Raw genomic sequence first — 18,876 nt, 5'->3', positions numbered from 1 at the left:
TTTGACACTGACCATTGACCTGGTGTTACATCCAATAATTATTCAGCCACCCAATAATTTTAAATTTATAAGATATTAAGAAGGCTTTCAGTGAAAGAAATTACAAGGTACTGAAATTTGTTTTATTTAATTGTTTGTGACTAATTGTAGAAAGTTTTTCAAGTTAAAGTTATTGTTTTTAAATTTAGATTTCATTTAATTATTTATTTTTATATTCAATTCAGATTATAATAAAGACATTTAAAAAACTATTTAGCAAACTAATTCTTACAGAACCGCGACAAAAACCCTATTTCATAACATTATTCATTGTTAATATCAAAAGTAACACATCATTACAGTTATCACGCTTATATGTATATTGTCACTATAGTTTATTTTTTAACCAGGAGGAGTAAACTAAAAAGACAGATTCACACCCAAGAAAGTCACTAGAATAATAACCAAATACATCTTCTTTTTTGTTTGATCTAGTCGGCCCTCAACGGTTATCCATAAATATTATATAAAATTAATACGTCGCTAAAGAGTTCCAAAAACAACTGCTTTTTATACAAAAACAGACTAACAATCTAAAAATTAAAGGAATAACACAGAAAACACAAAAATCGCCGATATAACTTAATTAACCTATGAAATGTCACTAGTGTCAAAATTTGATAACTGTCATTAGTGTCAAAATTTTATAACAGTGGAGTAAACTTGCCTGCGGTTGGACCAATTACAAACAAGCAATGCAGAGCGGTAAATTTGAATCACTCCTCTTGGTTAAAAAACATACCATAGTAGGATATAATAATGCCAAGAAGTCATAATTTAAAAATAAAAATCGACCTCTTAGCCCGATCAAAGACCAATCTGACCCCCAAAAAAATAAAGGAAGGATGAAAATTTGGGAATAGGTAGTTGAAATTTTCTATTATTATATAACAAAAAGTTTACAATTCTACATCCCCTCCATTTTACAAAAATGGAGGGGAATACCCCCTCTCAATTGTGAAAAATATACATTCAAAATAAATCCGGAATTGGATAAAATGACTAATTCTAAGCAACTTTTGTTCTATAGAGTTTTTTCCCTAAGTCAATACTTTTCGAGTTATTTGCAAGTGAATATGTTCATTTTTAACAGAAAAAAACAGGTTTTTGGATGGTTTTTCGGAGATAACTCAAAAAGTAAGTATTTGAGCGAAAAAATATTCTTATTATAGCTTATAAAAAAACTGAAAAAAATGTATGCTTGAGGTCTGTAGACCCAGTAGAAGCAGAGTTGTAGCTAATGAAAAGTAGGTTCGTCTTCATCAAATTCCAAATCGAATATTTCAATGTGAAATAACCCAAAAACGGAGCACTTTTCGGGAAAAATTCATTTCAACTTTTTTAAAGTGTTTAAAAAAAGGTTTATTTTTGTTTTTTAAAAAAACTTGTAACATTAAAAGTAAGTGAGTTACGCTCAAAATATTGTTGGTCCCTTTTATTTTTTGGTAAAAAAATCGCGAACATCACCCCGTAATTAGCATCACAAATAAATTTTATCGTTACCACTTCACAAGTTACTTTGCTTATGTATTATTTATATGATCTGTAAGTTTCATCGGTTCAAAGTGCTTAATTTTGAAAAAGCTGTAGTTAAAATGGCTTGAACGAGTAACTAATCACGAGTTTAGGCAAATTTTGAACAGCCATAGCATAACCAATTTTTGTCTAAAAAGAAAACAAAAAACAAAAATATTCAGAAAACCAAAACCTACATTTTATTACTCTTTAAGATTTATGGTATTACTAATAATTTTTAAGTTAATTCCATAAACAATTCCATTTTTTTTTTCAAAGTAAAAAAAAATGTTTTATTTTAAACCCAATTTTTTTCAAAAATGAGCACTTTGAACCAATGTAACTTATAGATTAATAGTAACGATTAATTTTATTTGGGAAGCTAATTAGGGGGTGATTTTCGCGATGTTTGTACCAAAAAATAAAGGGACCAACAATATTTTGAGCGTAACTCGCTTATTTTTAATGTTAGAAGTTTTTCTAAAAAACAAAAACCTTTTTTAAACACTAAAAAAGTTGTAATGAATTTTCCCCGAAAAGTGCTCTGTTTTTTGGTTATTTCACATTGAAATATTCGATTTGGAATTTGACGAAGAAGAACCTACTTTTTATTAGCTACAACTCTGCTTCTACTGGCTCTGCAGACCTCTAGCGTACACCATTTTTTTTTAAATTTTTTATAAGCTATATTTTCACTAAGAATATTTTTTCGCTAGAATATTTACTTTTTGAGTTATCTGCAAAAAACCGCCCAAAAACATGTTTTTTTTTGTTAAAAATGAACATATTCACTCGCAAATAACTCGAAAAGTATTGACTTAGTGAAAAAACTCTATAGAACAATTGCTTAGAATTAGTCTGATTAGTCATTTTATCCAATTCCGGGTTTGAACGTATATTTTTTCACTCCCGAGAAAATATTTTTCACCCCGTATTTCCCAATTTTTGTAAAATGGAGGGGATGTAGAATTGTAAACTTTTTCTTATATAATAATAGACAGTTTCAACTACCTATTCCCAAATTTTCATCCTTCCTTTATTTTTTTTTGGGTCAGATTGTTCTTGGCTATTAAACTTAAGACAAATATCTTAAGCTCAGCTTACGAAACATACGCGTTGCACCATTGAGCCTTTGATCAATTTTCAGTTTACCACGTGGATTACAACTTAATAGCCAACTGTAGCGCGTCATCAATATCACTTCAGGAAATAGTAGCACACCTTTTTTCGAAAGTTCTGCGAAACTTTGGCAACAGTGCGTCGGGATTGTTTTACATAACTTGAATATAATAATAGACAATTTCAACTACCTATTCCCAAATTTTCATCCTTCCTTTATAGGTCTGGATCCCGCGTATGAAAAAAAAGTTGATTAATAGCAAGCTGAAAATTTGTTAATAGCTTAAGGGTGTCTTGTCGGACAAACTTTGATATATGGGAACACTGGAACAGGGGAAGTTTTAATTGTGGAACTGGTTAAAAATTTGGAACGGTCAGACCACGAAAACGGCACATGTATTTTGTCCGACAGAACAGACTTAAACTCTCCGAACAGAGATTAAACTCTCATGCAAAAATCAGACTGCTATTTATCACCAAATGGGCGTTTTAATGAGTGGAACATGTAGAATATGTCAAATGACAGGAATTATGACAGGTGATAAATAGCAGTCTGATTTTTGCATGAGAGTGTAATCTCTGTTCGGGGAGTTTAAATCTGTTCTGTCGGACAAAATAAATGTGCCGTCTTCGTGGTCTGACCGTTCCAAATTTTTAACCTGTTCCACAATTAAAACTGTCCCTGTTACAGTGTTCCCATATATGAAAGTTTATCCGACTAGACACCCTTAAGCTATTAACAAATTTTCAGCTTGCTATTAATCAACTTTTTTTTCATACGCGGGATCCAGACCTATTATTTTTTTGGAGGGTTTCGTAAAATTTTGTGTTCCCTGATCTTTCGAGATTTTTCCGTAACGTTGGCTTACGAAATAACGAATTTATTTCTTACATTTGACCATACTGCATAATAAACACGAATGTCTAGTTTTTATTATTACGACGATATATTTTATTATATGCACGACCTAAAATGCTTATTTCCCAAACTTATCGTATATTTGACATCTATCATACATTATTAATTTTCATTTTTGATTTAATTATACTGATTAACAGATAATTATAATTTTAGGTCTCTCTTGCAAAGATAGGCAAACTGATGCGAATAGCCTATTAACAGATCATGCTAGAAGTAATGCACACACTGAAAAAAGATCTTTTGCTTGTGAAGTTTGCACCAAACAGTTTTCAACGAAGAGATGTCTAACAGTACATATGGAATTGCATACTGGTGAAAAACCATTTGAATGTGAAATTTGCAAGAAACAGTTTTCAATTAAATCATATTTAAAATCACATATGAGAGTGCATACTGGTGAAAAACCATTTGAATGTGAAATTTGCACCAAACAGTTTTCAACGAAACAAATTTTAAAATGGCATATGAGAGTGCATACTGGTGAAAAACCATTTGAATGTAACATTTGCGCCAAACAGTTTTCAACGAAACAAATTTTACAGTCGCATATGAGAATGCATTCTGATAAAAACCCATTTGAATGTAAAATTTGCACTAAACAGTTTTCAATGAAGGGTAATTTAACAGTACATATGCAATTGCATACTGGTGAAAAACCATTTGAATGTAACATTTGCAGCAAACAGTTTTCAACGAAACAAAATTCAATATCGCATATGAGAGTGCATACTGGTGAAAAACCATTTGAATGCGAAATTTGCACCAAAATGCTTTCAACAAAGGCACATTTAAAAAGGCATATGAGAGTGCATACCAGTGAAAAACCAGTAACAAATTTCACATTTAAATGTGAAATTTGTACCAAACAGTTTTCAACGAAACATGTTTTAAAATCACATATGAGAGTTCATACTGGTGAAAAACCGTTTGGATGTAAAATTTGCACCAAACAGTTTTCAACGAAATACAATTTAATATCGCATATGAGAGTGCATACTGGTGAAAAATCATTTGAGTGCGAAATTTGCACCAAAATGCTTTCAACAAAGGCACATTTAAAAAGGCATATGAGAGTGCATACCAGTGAAAAACCATTTAAATGTGAAATTTGTACCAAACAGTTATCAGCGAAACAAGTTTTAAAATCACATATGAGAATGCATACTGGTGAAAAACCGTTTAAATGTGAAATTTGCAACAAACAGTTTTCAACGAAACAAGTTTTACAGTCACATATGACAGTGCATACTGGTGAAAAATCATTTGAATGTGAAATTGGCACCAAAATGTTTTCAACAAAGGCACCATTAAAAAGTCATATGAGAGTACATACTGGTGAAAAACCTTTCACATGCAAACTATTTTAACACAGTTTTCACATTATTCTAGTTTAAAAGCACATGTGCAAACTCACCGATGAGAACAATTTAAAAGCACATCTGACAGTGCATACTGGTAAAAAGCCATTTGAATGTGAAATTTTTCAACAAACTGTTTTCAAAGAAGAAAATACAAACTGTTTTTATGCCCAAATATGCCAAAAACAATATTCATAGTTTAAACGCACATGTGCTAACGCTCATTCGTCAATTGTCATTTTAAGAATTAATTGTAGATACAAATAATAATTAGAAGTTATAAATAAACAGTTTATATAAAAAATAGTGAATTTTCAATTAACAACACTGCTAAGAGTTAACAAAAGTAAATACTGTAGCAAGAAGAACATATTTATATGTATCTAGTGATGTAAAATTTCCGGGAAGATTCAAACGCCAGAAAGTTTCTGGGAATATTGGAAACTTATCGAAATATTGCATTTTTCAAAAATGGATAACCATTTTCAATTTCGTTGCAAAACGAAAATACAGCCGCACCATATTCTAGTCCAATCAGAGAGTGCAGCAAGCACCTCTACCGGTTTCGAAACTTATTAGTCTCTCATCAGGGCCCTGATTCTAAATCAAATTTCGACACTAAACAAGTCGCTTTCAATATGGCGACGTCGAAATGCGACTGTGCGAGCTTTGTGGATTTTAGTTGAACTAACGAAATGACGTCACGAAATAGCGACTATCGAAATTAATAGCGACTCCAAAAAAGTGGTTGAAATTATAATTTCGATGTCGAAATTATTTGACACGGAGATGAATGAATGGCCAAAAGCGAGGTTAGGTTTAGTTTAGATGTGTTTTGTTTATTTCTTGCAAGGAAAACTAAAGCAAATGGTATTAATATGGCTGGGTTTAATTGAGATTTGCTTGTTTTGAGGAATTAGATAGAATAGTATTAAATTAGAAATATAATAATTGAGAATGTCCACAACATGAATCATCAACTCAATGAAAGATGTAAGGTAATAATCTGGGAAAATTAGTAAAAAACAAGGAAAATTAATTACCAGCTATTTTATTGCTGGACATGCTGAAATCAAATCTTAAGATTTCCTATATTAGTAATATAGCTGTGCAAAGTCCACAGAAAGTGTGCTATTTTGTTTATAAACAAATTAGCGCTTCGAAATCTTTTTTTTTTAATTATTGCTCTATAACTCCGAAAATTTTAACTTTAAACCAAAACACTCGCATAAAAATTGACAGTAATTTAATTCTGCACATTGATAATTTATTCCAATTTCCTTCGACGGAAATTTTCCTCGGAAAATTCGGGTTTTCCAAACAAAATCTTTAATTTTCAACTAAAATTTGAGAGAAGTAATTATTTATCAATAATTAAATAATTTGGTGACAGTGACATAAATCTTTTTTGTTATGAGTGTCTTAAAGATATGAAAATTTGTATGTGCAAAGAGGACCGGAATTAAAAGGTATCTAATGGTTCAAAGATTAAAATCCTGTTGTTTATAACTCTGTCGCAAATGCCGGTCAAATTTGACCGGTTATACCTGGAATCACTCCTCGCAATTCAATTTTTTTTCTTCGAAAAGGGCACAAACAGCGTTAACTTAATTTAATTTAGGGCCGGTTGTTCGAACGCTAATCAACAATGATCACTATCAAATATTTTTAATTACTGTCACAACTGTCAATGTCAACTTTGGTTGAGTTGCTGAAAACAATTGATTATAATTGTGAGATTAGTTAATCAATTAACACAACAAAACATAATTGATTAACTAATTTCATAATTGTTATCAATAATTATGTTTTCAGCAACCCAATCAAAGTTCACATTGACAGTTGTGACAGTAATTAAGTATTTGATAATGATCATTTCTGAGGGGTTCTATTTGTTTATAAGCCAAAAAAATGTTTCTTTATAACATTCCTGAGACCGCTCAAATGGTCCAATTTCAATCCTGTAAGGTACGTTGAATAGGTATAGTGCTTTTTTATACGAAAATCATAGTTATTCTGGTGTATCATAATCTTTCTGGTTATTATTTCGACCGAAATTTTTTAATTAACATTTTAATTATTGCTAAACTATTGGTTAGATTGTCGCCGGTCTCCTACTGATATACAGAGAGGGGCTAAATTATGGAATAAATTCATTTTCTCTAAAATGGACTATTTTAGAGAAAAATCCCGAAACAGGTCGATTTTTATTTTTGAATTAAATTTTTTGGCATATATTTCAAACTAGTGACGTCATCCATCCGAGCGTGATGACGGAATCGATTATTTTTTAAATAGGAATAGGGGTTCGTGTTGTAGCTCATTTACAAAGGCGTTCAATTCTCTATTCAGTATAGGGCTTTTCATTCACAGTCATTTATTTCGAGCTTCTGTCATATTTCGTATAATCCGTAAATATTAATATTATACACAGATTATTCAACATATGACAGGAGCTCGAAACAAATGACAATCGATGAAAAGCCCTATTATAAACATTAATATCATTATTTATACAGGGAGGCCAAAAAATTTTTTGAATTAAATTAATTGACGCAAGAAGAACAATGCATGTAATTTATTTAACTCAAAATACATTCTATTGCTGTCAGAAAATAGAAAAAAATATTTATTTTGCAAATAAACATTGCTTTTAGCTTAAATTAAATGTTCAAACTGCCAATAGGTAGGAGGGAGGCCGTTTGTGATTTAATTTAAGCGAAAACAAATGTTTATTTGTGAAATAAACCTTTTTTTCTATTTTCTGACAGCAGTACAATGTATTTTGAGTTAAATAAATTACATACATTCTTCTTTTTGTGCCAATTAATTTAATTCAAAAATTATTTTTTGGCAACCCTGTATAAATACCTAATGATATTAATGTTTATATTACTGAATAGAGAATTGAACGCCCTTTCAAATGACCTACCACACGATCCCTACTCCCATTAACAAAATTATCGATTACGTCTTCACGCTCAGATGGATGACGTCACTAGTATGAAATATATGCCAAAAAATTGTAATTTAAAAATAAAAATCGACCTCTATCGGGATTTTGCTCCAAAATCGTCCGTTTTAAAGAAATGAATTTATTCCATAATTTAGCCCCTTTGTATAATCTACTATAATAAATCTTTCATGTCATCAATTATTTAATTATTGATAAATAATTAGGTACTTCCCTAAAATTTTAATTGAAAATTGCAGATTTTTTGGGAAACCTCGGATTTTCTGAGTAAAATTTTTGTTGAAGGAAATCGGAAAAAAAAATTACTTTGTGCAGAACTAAATTACGGTGAATTTTTATTTGAGTGTTTTTGGCTCAAAGGAAAAATCTTAGGAGTTACAGAGCATGCACTAATTGAAAAAAACAAGAAGATTTAGGAGTGCTAATTTTTTTATAAATAAAATAACACACTTTCTGCGGACTTGTCATAATATTACTAATATATGCAAACTTAAGATTCGATTTTAGCAATAAAATAGCTGGTAAATAATTTTTCCCAAAAATGGCATTTTTTCGATAATTTTCCCAGACTATCAACAAATTCCAATAAACCGGAGCGCCAACCCAAATTCTGAGTAGTGTCAACATGATAAGGTCCCCAGTTGTAACTAATATCGAAATGAATAAGAATCGCTATACTCTGCGGCTGTCATGGCGGTGTCGAAATGAAATTGCGACTGTCGAAATGAATTAGAATCATGGCCCAGGAGGCACATATGCTGCTCTCTCTGATCCAACCTAAACAAACCCCGGCGTGCAGTCACGGATTGCAACGAACGAAATGGCATAGATGCCCTAGCAGCAACTGCTAGCAAAATACTAAGTTTTCAATCTAATGGCATATAAACCAACATAATGTTACTCTACATCCCACCAGACTGAGAACAATGGGAACCTTCTCTGGTTACACCTCCGAGGCTTCTACAATTTGCAAGCCATAACGGATGCTGAAACTAAGGAAGATGAGGGAATGTTACAATTTATAATTCACGTCCCATCTGCTCAGCGCGGTAAAGTTCCAACGAGAATGGTTCCCTTCGTACTCCATTAAGAGTAAACATGTAAATCAAAAATGAATATTCATTATTAATTTACGTTTACTCTGATTGGAGTACGAAGGGAACCATTCTCGTTGGAACTTTACAGCGCTGAGCAGATGGGACGTGAATTATAAATTGTAAAATTCCCTCATCTTCCTTAGTCTCAGCATCCGTTGTACCTTGCAAATTGTAGAAGCCTCGGAGGTGTAACCAGAGAAGGTTCAAATTGTTTTCAGTCTGGTGGGATGTAGAGTAACATTATGTTGTTTTATATGCCATTAGATTGAAAACTTACGTCTATTGCATTTTTATTAAAATTATTATAATAAATTATACAAATCAGTAGTTAGCTTTACTTGTTCTCGTATGACGACTAAAAAAACTCTGTTAAAAGTGAAATGTCCAAAAATACTTTTAAAAGTTATTTAACTTAATTTAAAAAGATACTCAGAATATTTGTTATTATTCATTATAATTTAAATTAAAAAAAAAAGAATGTGTGTGTACTTTGTACGCACGTAAGAAGTTATACTTCTATTATTATGATTTCAACGAAATTAATATACTTAACAGGTTATTTGTATTTTATTTAAATATTAAACTAACTTTCTTACCTACCACTTTAAATTTTTTTATTAAAACGATACCAAAAAAAAGCATATGAATCGTCCGGGATTTGAACCCGGGACCTCTCGATCTCCGATCACACGCTCTACCACTGAGCTATATTCCCTTTGCTTTGACAGGTTACAAGATTTCTCATACATACTGACAAATTTAATAGACCAAGTGAAGTATACAAAAATACTTTAAATATACTTACTATTATTATAAAATATCTTATTCCCGAGGAAGACAAATCCAAAGACACAAAAATTATAATAGATAATACATTTACTAAAAACATTAATATATCCTTTTAATGACTTATTTGCGCTGACAGCGCTGATATATACATTTCTTGAAAGATTAGCAACGAACTACATACTGTCTGTGTGCGCATGCGCCCAGCATTATAAAATTTCTTTCTCGACCGTAAAGAAGTGTAACTTCAAAAGTTATTTAAAAAAAAAATATTCAAATAAAAAAGATACCATAAAATACACAAACGAAAATTGATTATATAGGAAGTTACTTCAGGTAATCTGTATTCCTATACAGATATAATCTGAAAGCCAAATAAAATCCATTGACCAAAGGTCTGCTTTTGCACAGAACTTTGTTAGTTCTGTAAAAATGTTTTCTTTTTAATCAATAAACTTGGGATGATTGGTTAATGTATTGTCTATACACTGCATAGCTAATAATATATGCTCTTCACCAGTGAGGCCTTGTCCTGTTAAAGAAGAATCCAGTAAGTTTGCAGCTTAGTGCACAGGTTTCACTGCCATTTTTTTTTCTAATTTAGATCAGCATTCCTTTTCCTCAGACTTAGTAATGGAATATTGTTGGTAAAAATATTTTCTGTATCCTTAAATGCCTCGACAACCTGGGATATTTTAAACATATGGCCTTCCAATAAAGTACCTACCTAATCCATTTCACAATTTTGGTGTTACCACAACTGCTACTTTTTGCAACTTTATCCAAAATATTTCATCACCCAGACAGTTCTGTTTAAAATTCCGTGAAAATTTTAAATTTTCTCTCTCTATGACCATCTGCATCGGTAAAGCACTTTTAGACGCAATAATGTTATTTATACAACTGAAGCTAATAGTGCATGAAGGTGTCAACTCATTTTTTAACAATTTTGAGATATCAAGGGTTAACACCTTATTATTATCCAGATTTAGCCATACGGCTCACACTCCCTCTAAGGGGAAAATTGACTTATAATTATTATCCAGATTTAGCCATACGGCTCTCACTCCCTCTAAGGGGAAAATTGACTCATCCCAGATACCTACGGTATCAAAAGGATTGAGTTCTGGTGGGACTCTTTCCGTGTTATCGAGCCCTAGGTGACTTGGAATGCAGGTGTATCTCCCAGCAATTTTCGTACGCATCTGGCCGTCGCGAGTAGTACAGCTTTCTGCATGGTCTTATAAAGATGTTCATTCAGACCCAGCTTTTTTATGCTTTCGAGGAGGGTCTTCGGAATGACTCCAGTAGTAGAAATAATAATCGGTATCGTCTGGGTACTTCGCATTCTCCATTGCCTTCGTATTTGAATTTCTAGATCTCTGTATTTGGCGATCTTTTCAGTAAATTTACTACGTAGATTATTGTTGTTAGGTATCGCCACATCAATTAGTGTTGTTTGTCTTGTTAATTTGTTAACTAGTACGAGATCTGGTCTATTATGTGCCACTGTTTGGTCTGTGAGCACAGTGCGGTCCCAGTATAGCTTGTAGTTGCCATTCTCAAGCATACTCTCAGGGACGTATTGATAATACGGGAGATGGTCTGTTTGGAGAAGTCCCAGCTTGATAGCTATCTCTTGATGAAGGATTTTTCCCACTGCATCATGCCGTTCCATTATTATTATACAATAATATCGAGCTAAAGCAAAGCTTATATGGCTCAAAATACAAAATAATTGTAGGTCTTAAACTAAGTAATATAACATAAAACAAACTCTTACAAAATAAAAATTAAATTAGAATAAATATTCAAAAGAATTGGTTTTTACAAAAGTTTTTTACAATAGCAAATTAAAAAAAAAGATACAAGAATTAGAAAGTATACATAAAGATTACAATTTTTTTTTCATAAAGTGAAAACATAAAATATATCCATACATTTTATAAAAACTATAATCACAAAAAATTGTTAACATTACACATATAAAGTTACAATGTCCAGTTATTTCTCATCAAACCTGTTTTTGAAACTATTTAAGCTAATAGCCCTACGATGTCATCACCTAAACTGTTCCATTTATCAAAAACTCGATTAACCAAAAAGTTTTGTCTTGCAGTGCTTTTAAAAGATTTCTTTTTCAATTTATAGTGATGACCTCGCAGTCTAGCATCTTCGCTGATATTAAAAAAAATTGTTGTTCCCCAAAATTCCCCCCTAAGAATTCTATAAGTAGATATTAAATCACCTCTTTCTCTTTTATAAGTCAATGGAGACAACTTAAGTTTTCTTAATCGAGTTTCGTGGCTTAATCTTTCAGAATTAAGAGGTAGCTTAGTAGCTCTTCTTTGTACTCCTAATAAATTAATATTTCTTTGTAAATGAGGTGACCAAACAGATATGTACTGCAAATTCTAGGTGAGGTCTGACATAACTTTTATAGAGTTTCAAAAACAAGTCCGGAGACATTCTGGGAAAAGCTTTTGATATGAGGTATAAAGCAGAGTTAGCTTTACCGACTACTTTTGCTGTTTGAGTAGACCAACTTAACGTTTGGCTGACCGTCACGCCCAAATCATTAACTTCCTCTACTGATTTCAGAGGAACTCCATCCAAAAAATATGTTATATATGGATTATTATATCCACATTGAACGACACAACACTTACGCCGATTTATTGGAATAGCCCATTTCATGCTCCATTCTGATAGCTGGTTAAGGTCACTCTGAAGAGTATTAACAATATCGGGACAGTAGTATAACTTTAAATTGTCGGCATATGAAACCGATTTTGACTGCCATCCGCACGTTAAATCAGATCCGTACAGCAAAAACAGAATCGGCCCTAATATTGATCCCTGAGGGACACCACTGCCTACCGCACGTGGAACACTGCAGACATTTTCCACTTTGACCGAAAAAGTTCTTTCAGAAAGGAAGTTTTCTAACCACAAAAAAATCTATATAAATAATGTCAATCGGTTCATATCAGTCCAAAGTAAAGTCCATTCATTAAGAGAGTGAAGAAGGTTGCTAGTTACAGAACGGTTCGGCAGAAATCCGTGTTGAGAAACTGGAATAACATTATGCTCTAACCAAAAGGATACTAATTTATTAGCTATTAATTTTTCCTTTACTTTTACTGATGTTGGTGGAATTGTTTCTGGGCGATAATTACACGAGAGGAGTTTATTTCCACTTTTATATATCGGTGTTACTATACCAGATTTCCATGAAGCTGGTATTGAAGTAGTATGCAAAGATTTGGCCAATAAAGCTGCCATTGGAGCCGCTAAACTATCTGCACAATTATGATATAACAATGGTGAAATATTTTCCGATCCAGGAGACGCAGTAGTCTTTAACCCTTTCGCTGCGTCAAATAAATACATATCGCTGACCAGTGCGGCAGTAGTTTTTTAACACTAAATGCGATATTTTTTCAACAATTGTTTTTTGTACATATGTTAAAACGGATTATTATAATTTTTCTTCTGAATTTTTGCAAGACGCACATGTGCGCTGTACGCAGTTTTCAAGGAATTTCTTTTAAAAATGCGGAGGACGCACTTGTGCGCTTGATACAAATTTTTGTATTTAGTAAATTAAATCGACTTTTTTATCTAAACTAAAATTTTATTCATTCAAACAGGATGTAAAATAAACAAATAACATATAATGTAAAATAAAAGTATACAAAATATTAATTTTTTCCTAATGTCTTTCTATATTGATACATGATATTCTCTGAAACATTTGCCTAAGCAGAGGCCAGGTTTATCGGGACATTCTTGACAATGATAAATAGTATCCTTACGTATCTTATTTTTATTGCATGTCCGACATTTTTTTCTAAGAGTTTTACCACGTTCATTATGTAACTCAATTTTTGAAGGTGTGTGGTTTACACCCGAAGTAACTGCTACTTCTGCCGTTACAACTGCTGTTCCTTGACATTTTTCTGGTAATAACTTTTCAAGTATTGACAATCGAAACTTATAATATGACATTTTGTTATTTCCGTGGTACTTATACAATCTATGAGCATTTTGCAAATATAGCTGAAACAGATGTATGCCAATTTTTTTGTACCAACGTAAAGTTTTGCGTGTCGGCGGATAATAAGAAGACATTTGGTCTTGAAGATCTACTCCGCCCATATATTTATTATATTGAATGATTGGCAGTGGTTTAATTTTCTCATCCCCTCGTCTATTTCTTACGGTTACCATCTCATTTTTATATTCAGTTGAAATGTAAATGATATCTCTTTTGTCTCGCATTTTCCAACCATTACGTTGTTGAGGTACATACTTTTGGTCTGGCCTTTTTTTAACTTTGCGTCTACGACGTTTTTTGGACAGCCTTTCCTATCTTTTCTCAGAGTGCCTGTACAAAAACTATTTTTATCCAGTAGTAATTTGGCCAAGTTATAACTATTGTAATAGTTGTCCATATGAAGCGAATGTCCATGGTCGAAAAAATTACGCATTAGGTGTAGCACCACTCTTTCTGTATGAGACTTACCAGCAGTTGCATCACCTGCACCAGCATATATATGGATATCCAAAATTGTTGAATCGGCTTCTGTCAGCATATAAAGCTTTACTCCATACTTATGTCGTTTCTTAGGGAGATATTGCTTGAATACCAGTTTTCCTTTCCACAAGATCATAGATTCGTCTAGAGATAAATACTTTCCTGGATAGTATACCGTCTTCATTTTGTTATTAAAATGATCTAGCAAGGGTCTTACCTTACATAGTCGATCTACTGGAACTGGTTCATTTTCTTTTACATTTTCGGCAAAATGAAGGCATCGCATTATAAGCAAATAGCGGTCTCTACTCATGTATGAAGAAAAACAAGTCGAAAATAATCTATTTTTCTTCCAGTAGTCTTGTATGCTAGGCAATTGGATTGTTCCTGTATGGAAGGTTAATCCAATAAATATTAGCAATTCCGATATTGTTAATTCCTTCCATAGGGAAATCCTTGAACGGTCACATCCTTTGCTGGTAGAAAGAACTTCAACTGCATAACTGTTAGTTTGTAAGACAATCATATTTAAAAGTTCATCGTCAAACAACAGCCTAAACCAATCGTACGCACTATCACCAGGACTATCGACTAACAATCCACTTCTTTTTGTAAATGGAATTTGTTTCATACCGCTAGTTGTTTCGGTCCATTCATTGTCTGTAATCTGTACGTCAGGATTATCTGCAACGGTATTATTTAACTCGTTCTGTAGTACATCATCCTCAGTATCACTTCCAGAAGAGTCTTCCGAAACATTTTCAATTTCAACTAAAAATATTAATTTCAGACCACAAGTTTATTATTACATTTATTTACTTACAGTTATCTACATCAGAGTCTTCATAATCTTCATCTGAGTCTGAATTATATAAAAACTGCATCAATTCCTCAACACTCAGATTTTTTTCATTTCTCACTTTCACGGTCTTACGTCTTTTTACGCCTGAAGGTCCAGCGTTATTTAAATCAGCCATTATTATACAAATAATTAAACTTATAATCACACTAAACCGTTTGAAACGACAACACCTTTGAAAACCTAACTATGTGAGTAACTGATCTGCGACGCCACCTATGAATAGCTCTGCAAACCTAACCACATGATTCACCGAGCCGCGACGCCACCTATGAATAGAAGTGACCTTTAATAAAATGCGGACAAAGTTTCCTTGATCTGAAACTGAGTCAATTTTAAATGTATATGGAAATCACCATATACATAGGCCGCTCATGTGCGCCATACGCATTTTACAAAGAAATAGGTGGGCGCGCATGTGCGCTTTACGCAGCGAAAGGGTTAAAGAACCTAATACCTCTTTAACCAATTCAGTAGAGATGTCAATTGTTGTTAAACTTTCCATTATTCTATCAGTAGTGGGCAAACCTGAAAACGCAACCTCCGTGTCAACTGTAAAAGCACTCGAAAATGTTGCAGCAAATAATTCACAAACCTCTTACATATTTACCTCTTACAACCACAAACATATTTGGCCATTAGATTTTTCTTAACAACGGTATACCAGTTTTTGTACAGAATTTTGATCTAACGTATTTGTAAAAAGATTTGGGACCTCTGGAGCTAACTCTATTTTCATAATTACTTCTCGACAATATCAACTCCTTTGTCAGTTCATTGGAACATTGTCTATGTGTACGTATATTTTCTTCAGTTGGATTTTTTCTTACCTATTTCCATAAAATGTTTTTTTCTTTAGTCATTGCGATAAGTCGATTATCGATCCAAGGGCTTCTGGGATTAGTCCTAAGAGTGTACTTTGAAGAACATTTATCTATTCCTTTATATATAATTTCTTTATTTATTCCAAGAATCGTTACAAGAACAATTATCCAAATCCGGCCAAATTACTTCTCTAAAATACTGATCTAATTTAACACAATCTATTTTACTAAACTCTTTAACTATTTTTTCATTAATTGCTTGAGTAATGTCCAGTTGAGCTTGTGTCTGAAGAACTACATGGTCCGAAATACCTATTGGTGAAAGATAATGAATTTCACTAATAAGTTCTTCCTCATTAGTGATTATCAAATCTAAAACTGAAGGTGTATTACCTTGACGATATCTAGTAGGTTCTGTTACCAATTGGTTTAGATTGGTTTGAAAAAATAAATTGTAAAATGGAACACTGGGATTATCTCCAATAAGCGGAGTTTGAACTGGCCATTTTAAATCCTTAAAATTGAAATCTCCACAAATGATTAAATTTTCTTTTTCTCTGCTACATTTTTCAATAAATTCAGACATTGATTTGGTAAGAGTAAAAGAAATGTTTGGTTTATAGATGACAAGAAGGTGCATAACAACTTTATTAGGAAAGCTAGTTTTAAACAAAAGATTTTTTACAAATTGAATAGCTATTAAGTTTTACAAAAGAATTAGGTATTCTGGGACTTAACCAGGATTCTGTTACAGTAAAAATATGAATATCGGGATTAGAAGATGAAAATGACAAAACATCAGCAAACTTAGCATGTAAAGAAGCAATATTAGTATAAAAAATATTTATTGTCGTCAACTTTATTTTTTGCGGTGGGTTGTTGGTTAGTACCACAGTATACAGGGTGAGGCAGATAAAAGTCCTATTAGAAATATCTCGAGAACTAAAGGAAACAGAATCATGAAAATTGGAATGAAGGGGTTTTGAAGAGTGATTTTTTTAATGAAAATATTTTCATCGATTTGCTGCTTCCGGTTATACCGGAAGTGGCTTCAAACTTCGTTTTTTTAAATGGAACATCTTGTATATTTTTACATTTTTGGATTCTCCTGGATGTCTTATTTCTTAAAATATGAAGTTTTGTAATGTTATACAGGGTAGTTTAAAAGATAATTACGTTTTTTTTCTTAATTTCCTAGCAATATTTACACCCTGTAGAATTGTAGTAGTTTGACATCAAAAACTCTATGTTCAAATGATTTTTAATATAGTCTACTATTGTTAAAAATTGTTAGTATAGCTAAATGTCGAATTGTACTAGGGTTGGTCGAAACTCGGAAAGAGTATTTTCTGAGTTTTCTTAAATGGAACACCCTATATTTTATTATTGTAATGAAATGATATTTTATGCTACTTTTTTATTTCTTAAGCATTCCCTATACCTAACTGCTTTAATTTGTGAGTTATTGGTGATTCAAGCCAAACATTAATTTCAACAAAAAATACGTGAAATTCTATTAGGTTGGCCGTGAAAATATTCAATCACAAATAATTTTTCGAAAATAAATACATATTAATCTAGAGTGATCTTTAAAATTGCCAATAATGGTTGAGCTATCAAAATACCTACGTAGTTAACGTTCTTGGCGCGATTATCAATTAAGCAAAAATTAAAGCATTTAGGTATAGGGAATGCTTAAGAAATAAAAAAGTACCATAAAATGTCTTTTCATTGCAATACTAAAATAGAGGGTGTTCCATTTTAGAAAATTCATAAAATCCTCATTCCGAGTTTCGACCAACCCTGTATACTAAAATTTAACATTTATCTATACTAATATTTTTTAATAATAGTAGACTATAGTAAAAATCATTTTAACATAAATAGAGTTTTTGATATCCAACTACTACAATTCTACAGGGTGTGAAATTTTCTACGAAATTAATAAAAAACGTAATTATCTTTTAAACTACCCTGTATAACTTTACAAAACCGCATATTTTAAGAAAGAAGACATCGAGTAGAATCTGAAAATGTAAAAATATATAGGGTGTCCCATTTAAAAAATCGAAGTTTTAAGCAACTTCCGGTATAACCGGAAGTGGCAAATTGATGAAAATATTTTCATTAAATAGATCATCCTTCAAAACCCCCTCGTTCCAATTTTCATGATTCTGTTGCCTTTAGTTCTCTAAATATTTCTAATAGGTCAGTTATCTGCCTCACCCTATATAGTACTGTGGTTAGTACTAACCACAGTATAAAGAGGGAACCTCTATATACTGTGGTACTAACAATGGTTGAAACCTTATTAATATACTTTACTGTTAGATCCTTATCAAGTATTTTTCGTTTTTCCAGTTCTCCTCACACTTTATGCAAATAGTTAATCTGATATTTGGTTAAATCATCATTTAAAACAACTCTAGGACTCGCCTAAACAGTGCTCGGACTACTGTAGACAAAACTTGACTTGCGTTTTTAACACTGGATTTTAGGGTCTGTCGCGACATATATGCACCAAAGTCTTACACTAACGCAAAAAAATGAGTTAACACTTTCACGCATACCATTTTTGAAAAAAAAATGAGTTAAAACCTTCATGCATTAATAGCTTCAATTAAGAATTGAACCCCATCTAGTTTTTACGGGAAGTTTTAATGATATAACTTTTTTTAATGATATTATTTCTCTTTTGAAATATTCCCAAATATAAATATACTACAATCACAATGAAGATGCACTACAAATAAACAATCCAAGACACATTGAATGTTCGAGGAGGACTGCCAAATTATGATTTACATGTACAGTGGAACCTCGATAACTCGGATTAATCGGGA

At 32.1% G+C, this 18,876-nt stretch overlaps 2 protein-coding genes across 9 annotated transcripts in view; one reads left to right on the top strand and one right to left on the bottom strand.

Annotated features, from left to right (window-relative positions):
- The window catches only part of LOC126892624 (zinc finger protein OZF-like), a 151,450-nt gene that overhangs the window by 33,657 nt on the left and 98,917 nt on the right, over positions 1-18,876 (top strand). The window contains exon 2 of one of the 8 annotated variants that reach the window (XM_050662242.1): positions 3,749-5,265. The exons of the other annotated variants lie outside the window; for them this stretch is intronic. Coding sequence (XP_050518199.1) covers positions 3,749-4,962 — 1,214 coding nt within the window. The 3' untranslated portion in view covers positions 4,963-5,265. Of the gene's footprint in view, positions 1-3,748; positions 5,266-18,876 lie in introns of those variants that run through there. 8 annotated transcript variants of the gene reach the window in all.
- On the bottom strand, positions 13,862-15,539 carry LOC126892629 (piggyBac transposable element-derived protein 4-like). The gene is made up of 2 exons (XM_050662264.1): positions 15,174-15,539; positions 13,862-15,121 (listed from the first exon to the last, which is right to left on the bottom strand). Exons 1-2 carry the CDS (start codon positions 15,325-15,327, stop codon positions 14,037-14,039), a joined length of 1,239 nt encoding a protein of 412 aa, XP_050518221.1. The 5' UTR covers positions 15,328-15,539; the 3' UTR covers positions 13,862-14,036.

This window comes from Diabrotica virgifera, chromosome 9 (assembly GCF_917563875.1).
Source record: "Diabrotica virgifera virgifera chromosome 9, PGI_DIABVI_V3a".
Classification (NCBI taxonomy): Eukaryota; Metazoa; Arthropoda; class Insecta; order Coleoptera; family Chrysomelidae; genus Diabrotica; species Diabrotica virgifera.
This window is presented reverse-complemented; position numbering and strand designations above follow the sequence as displayed.

Coding starts and splice junctions, on each gene's coding strand:
- LOC126892629 (XM_050662264.1), bottom strand. CDS start 15,327: ATGGCTGATTTAAATAACGCTGGACCTTCAGGCGTAAAAAGACGTAAG. Junction 15,122..15,173: donor AGACTCTGATGTAGATAACT/GTAAGTAAATAA, acceptor TAATATTTTTAG/TTGAAATTGAAAATGTTTCG.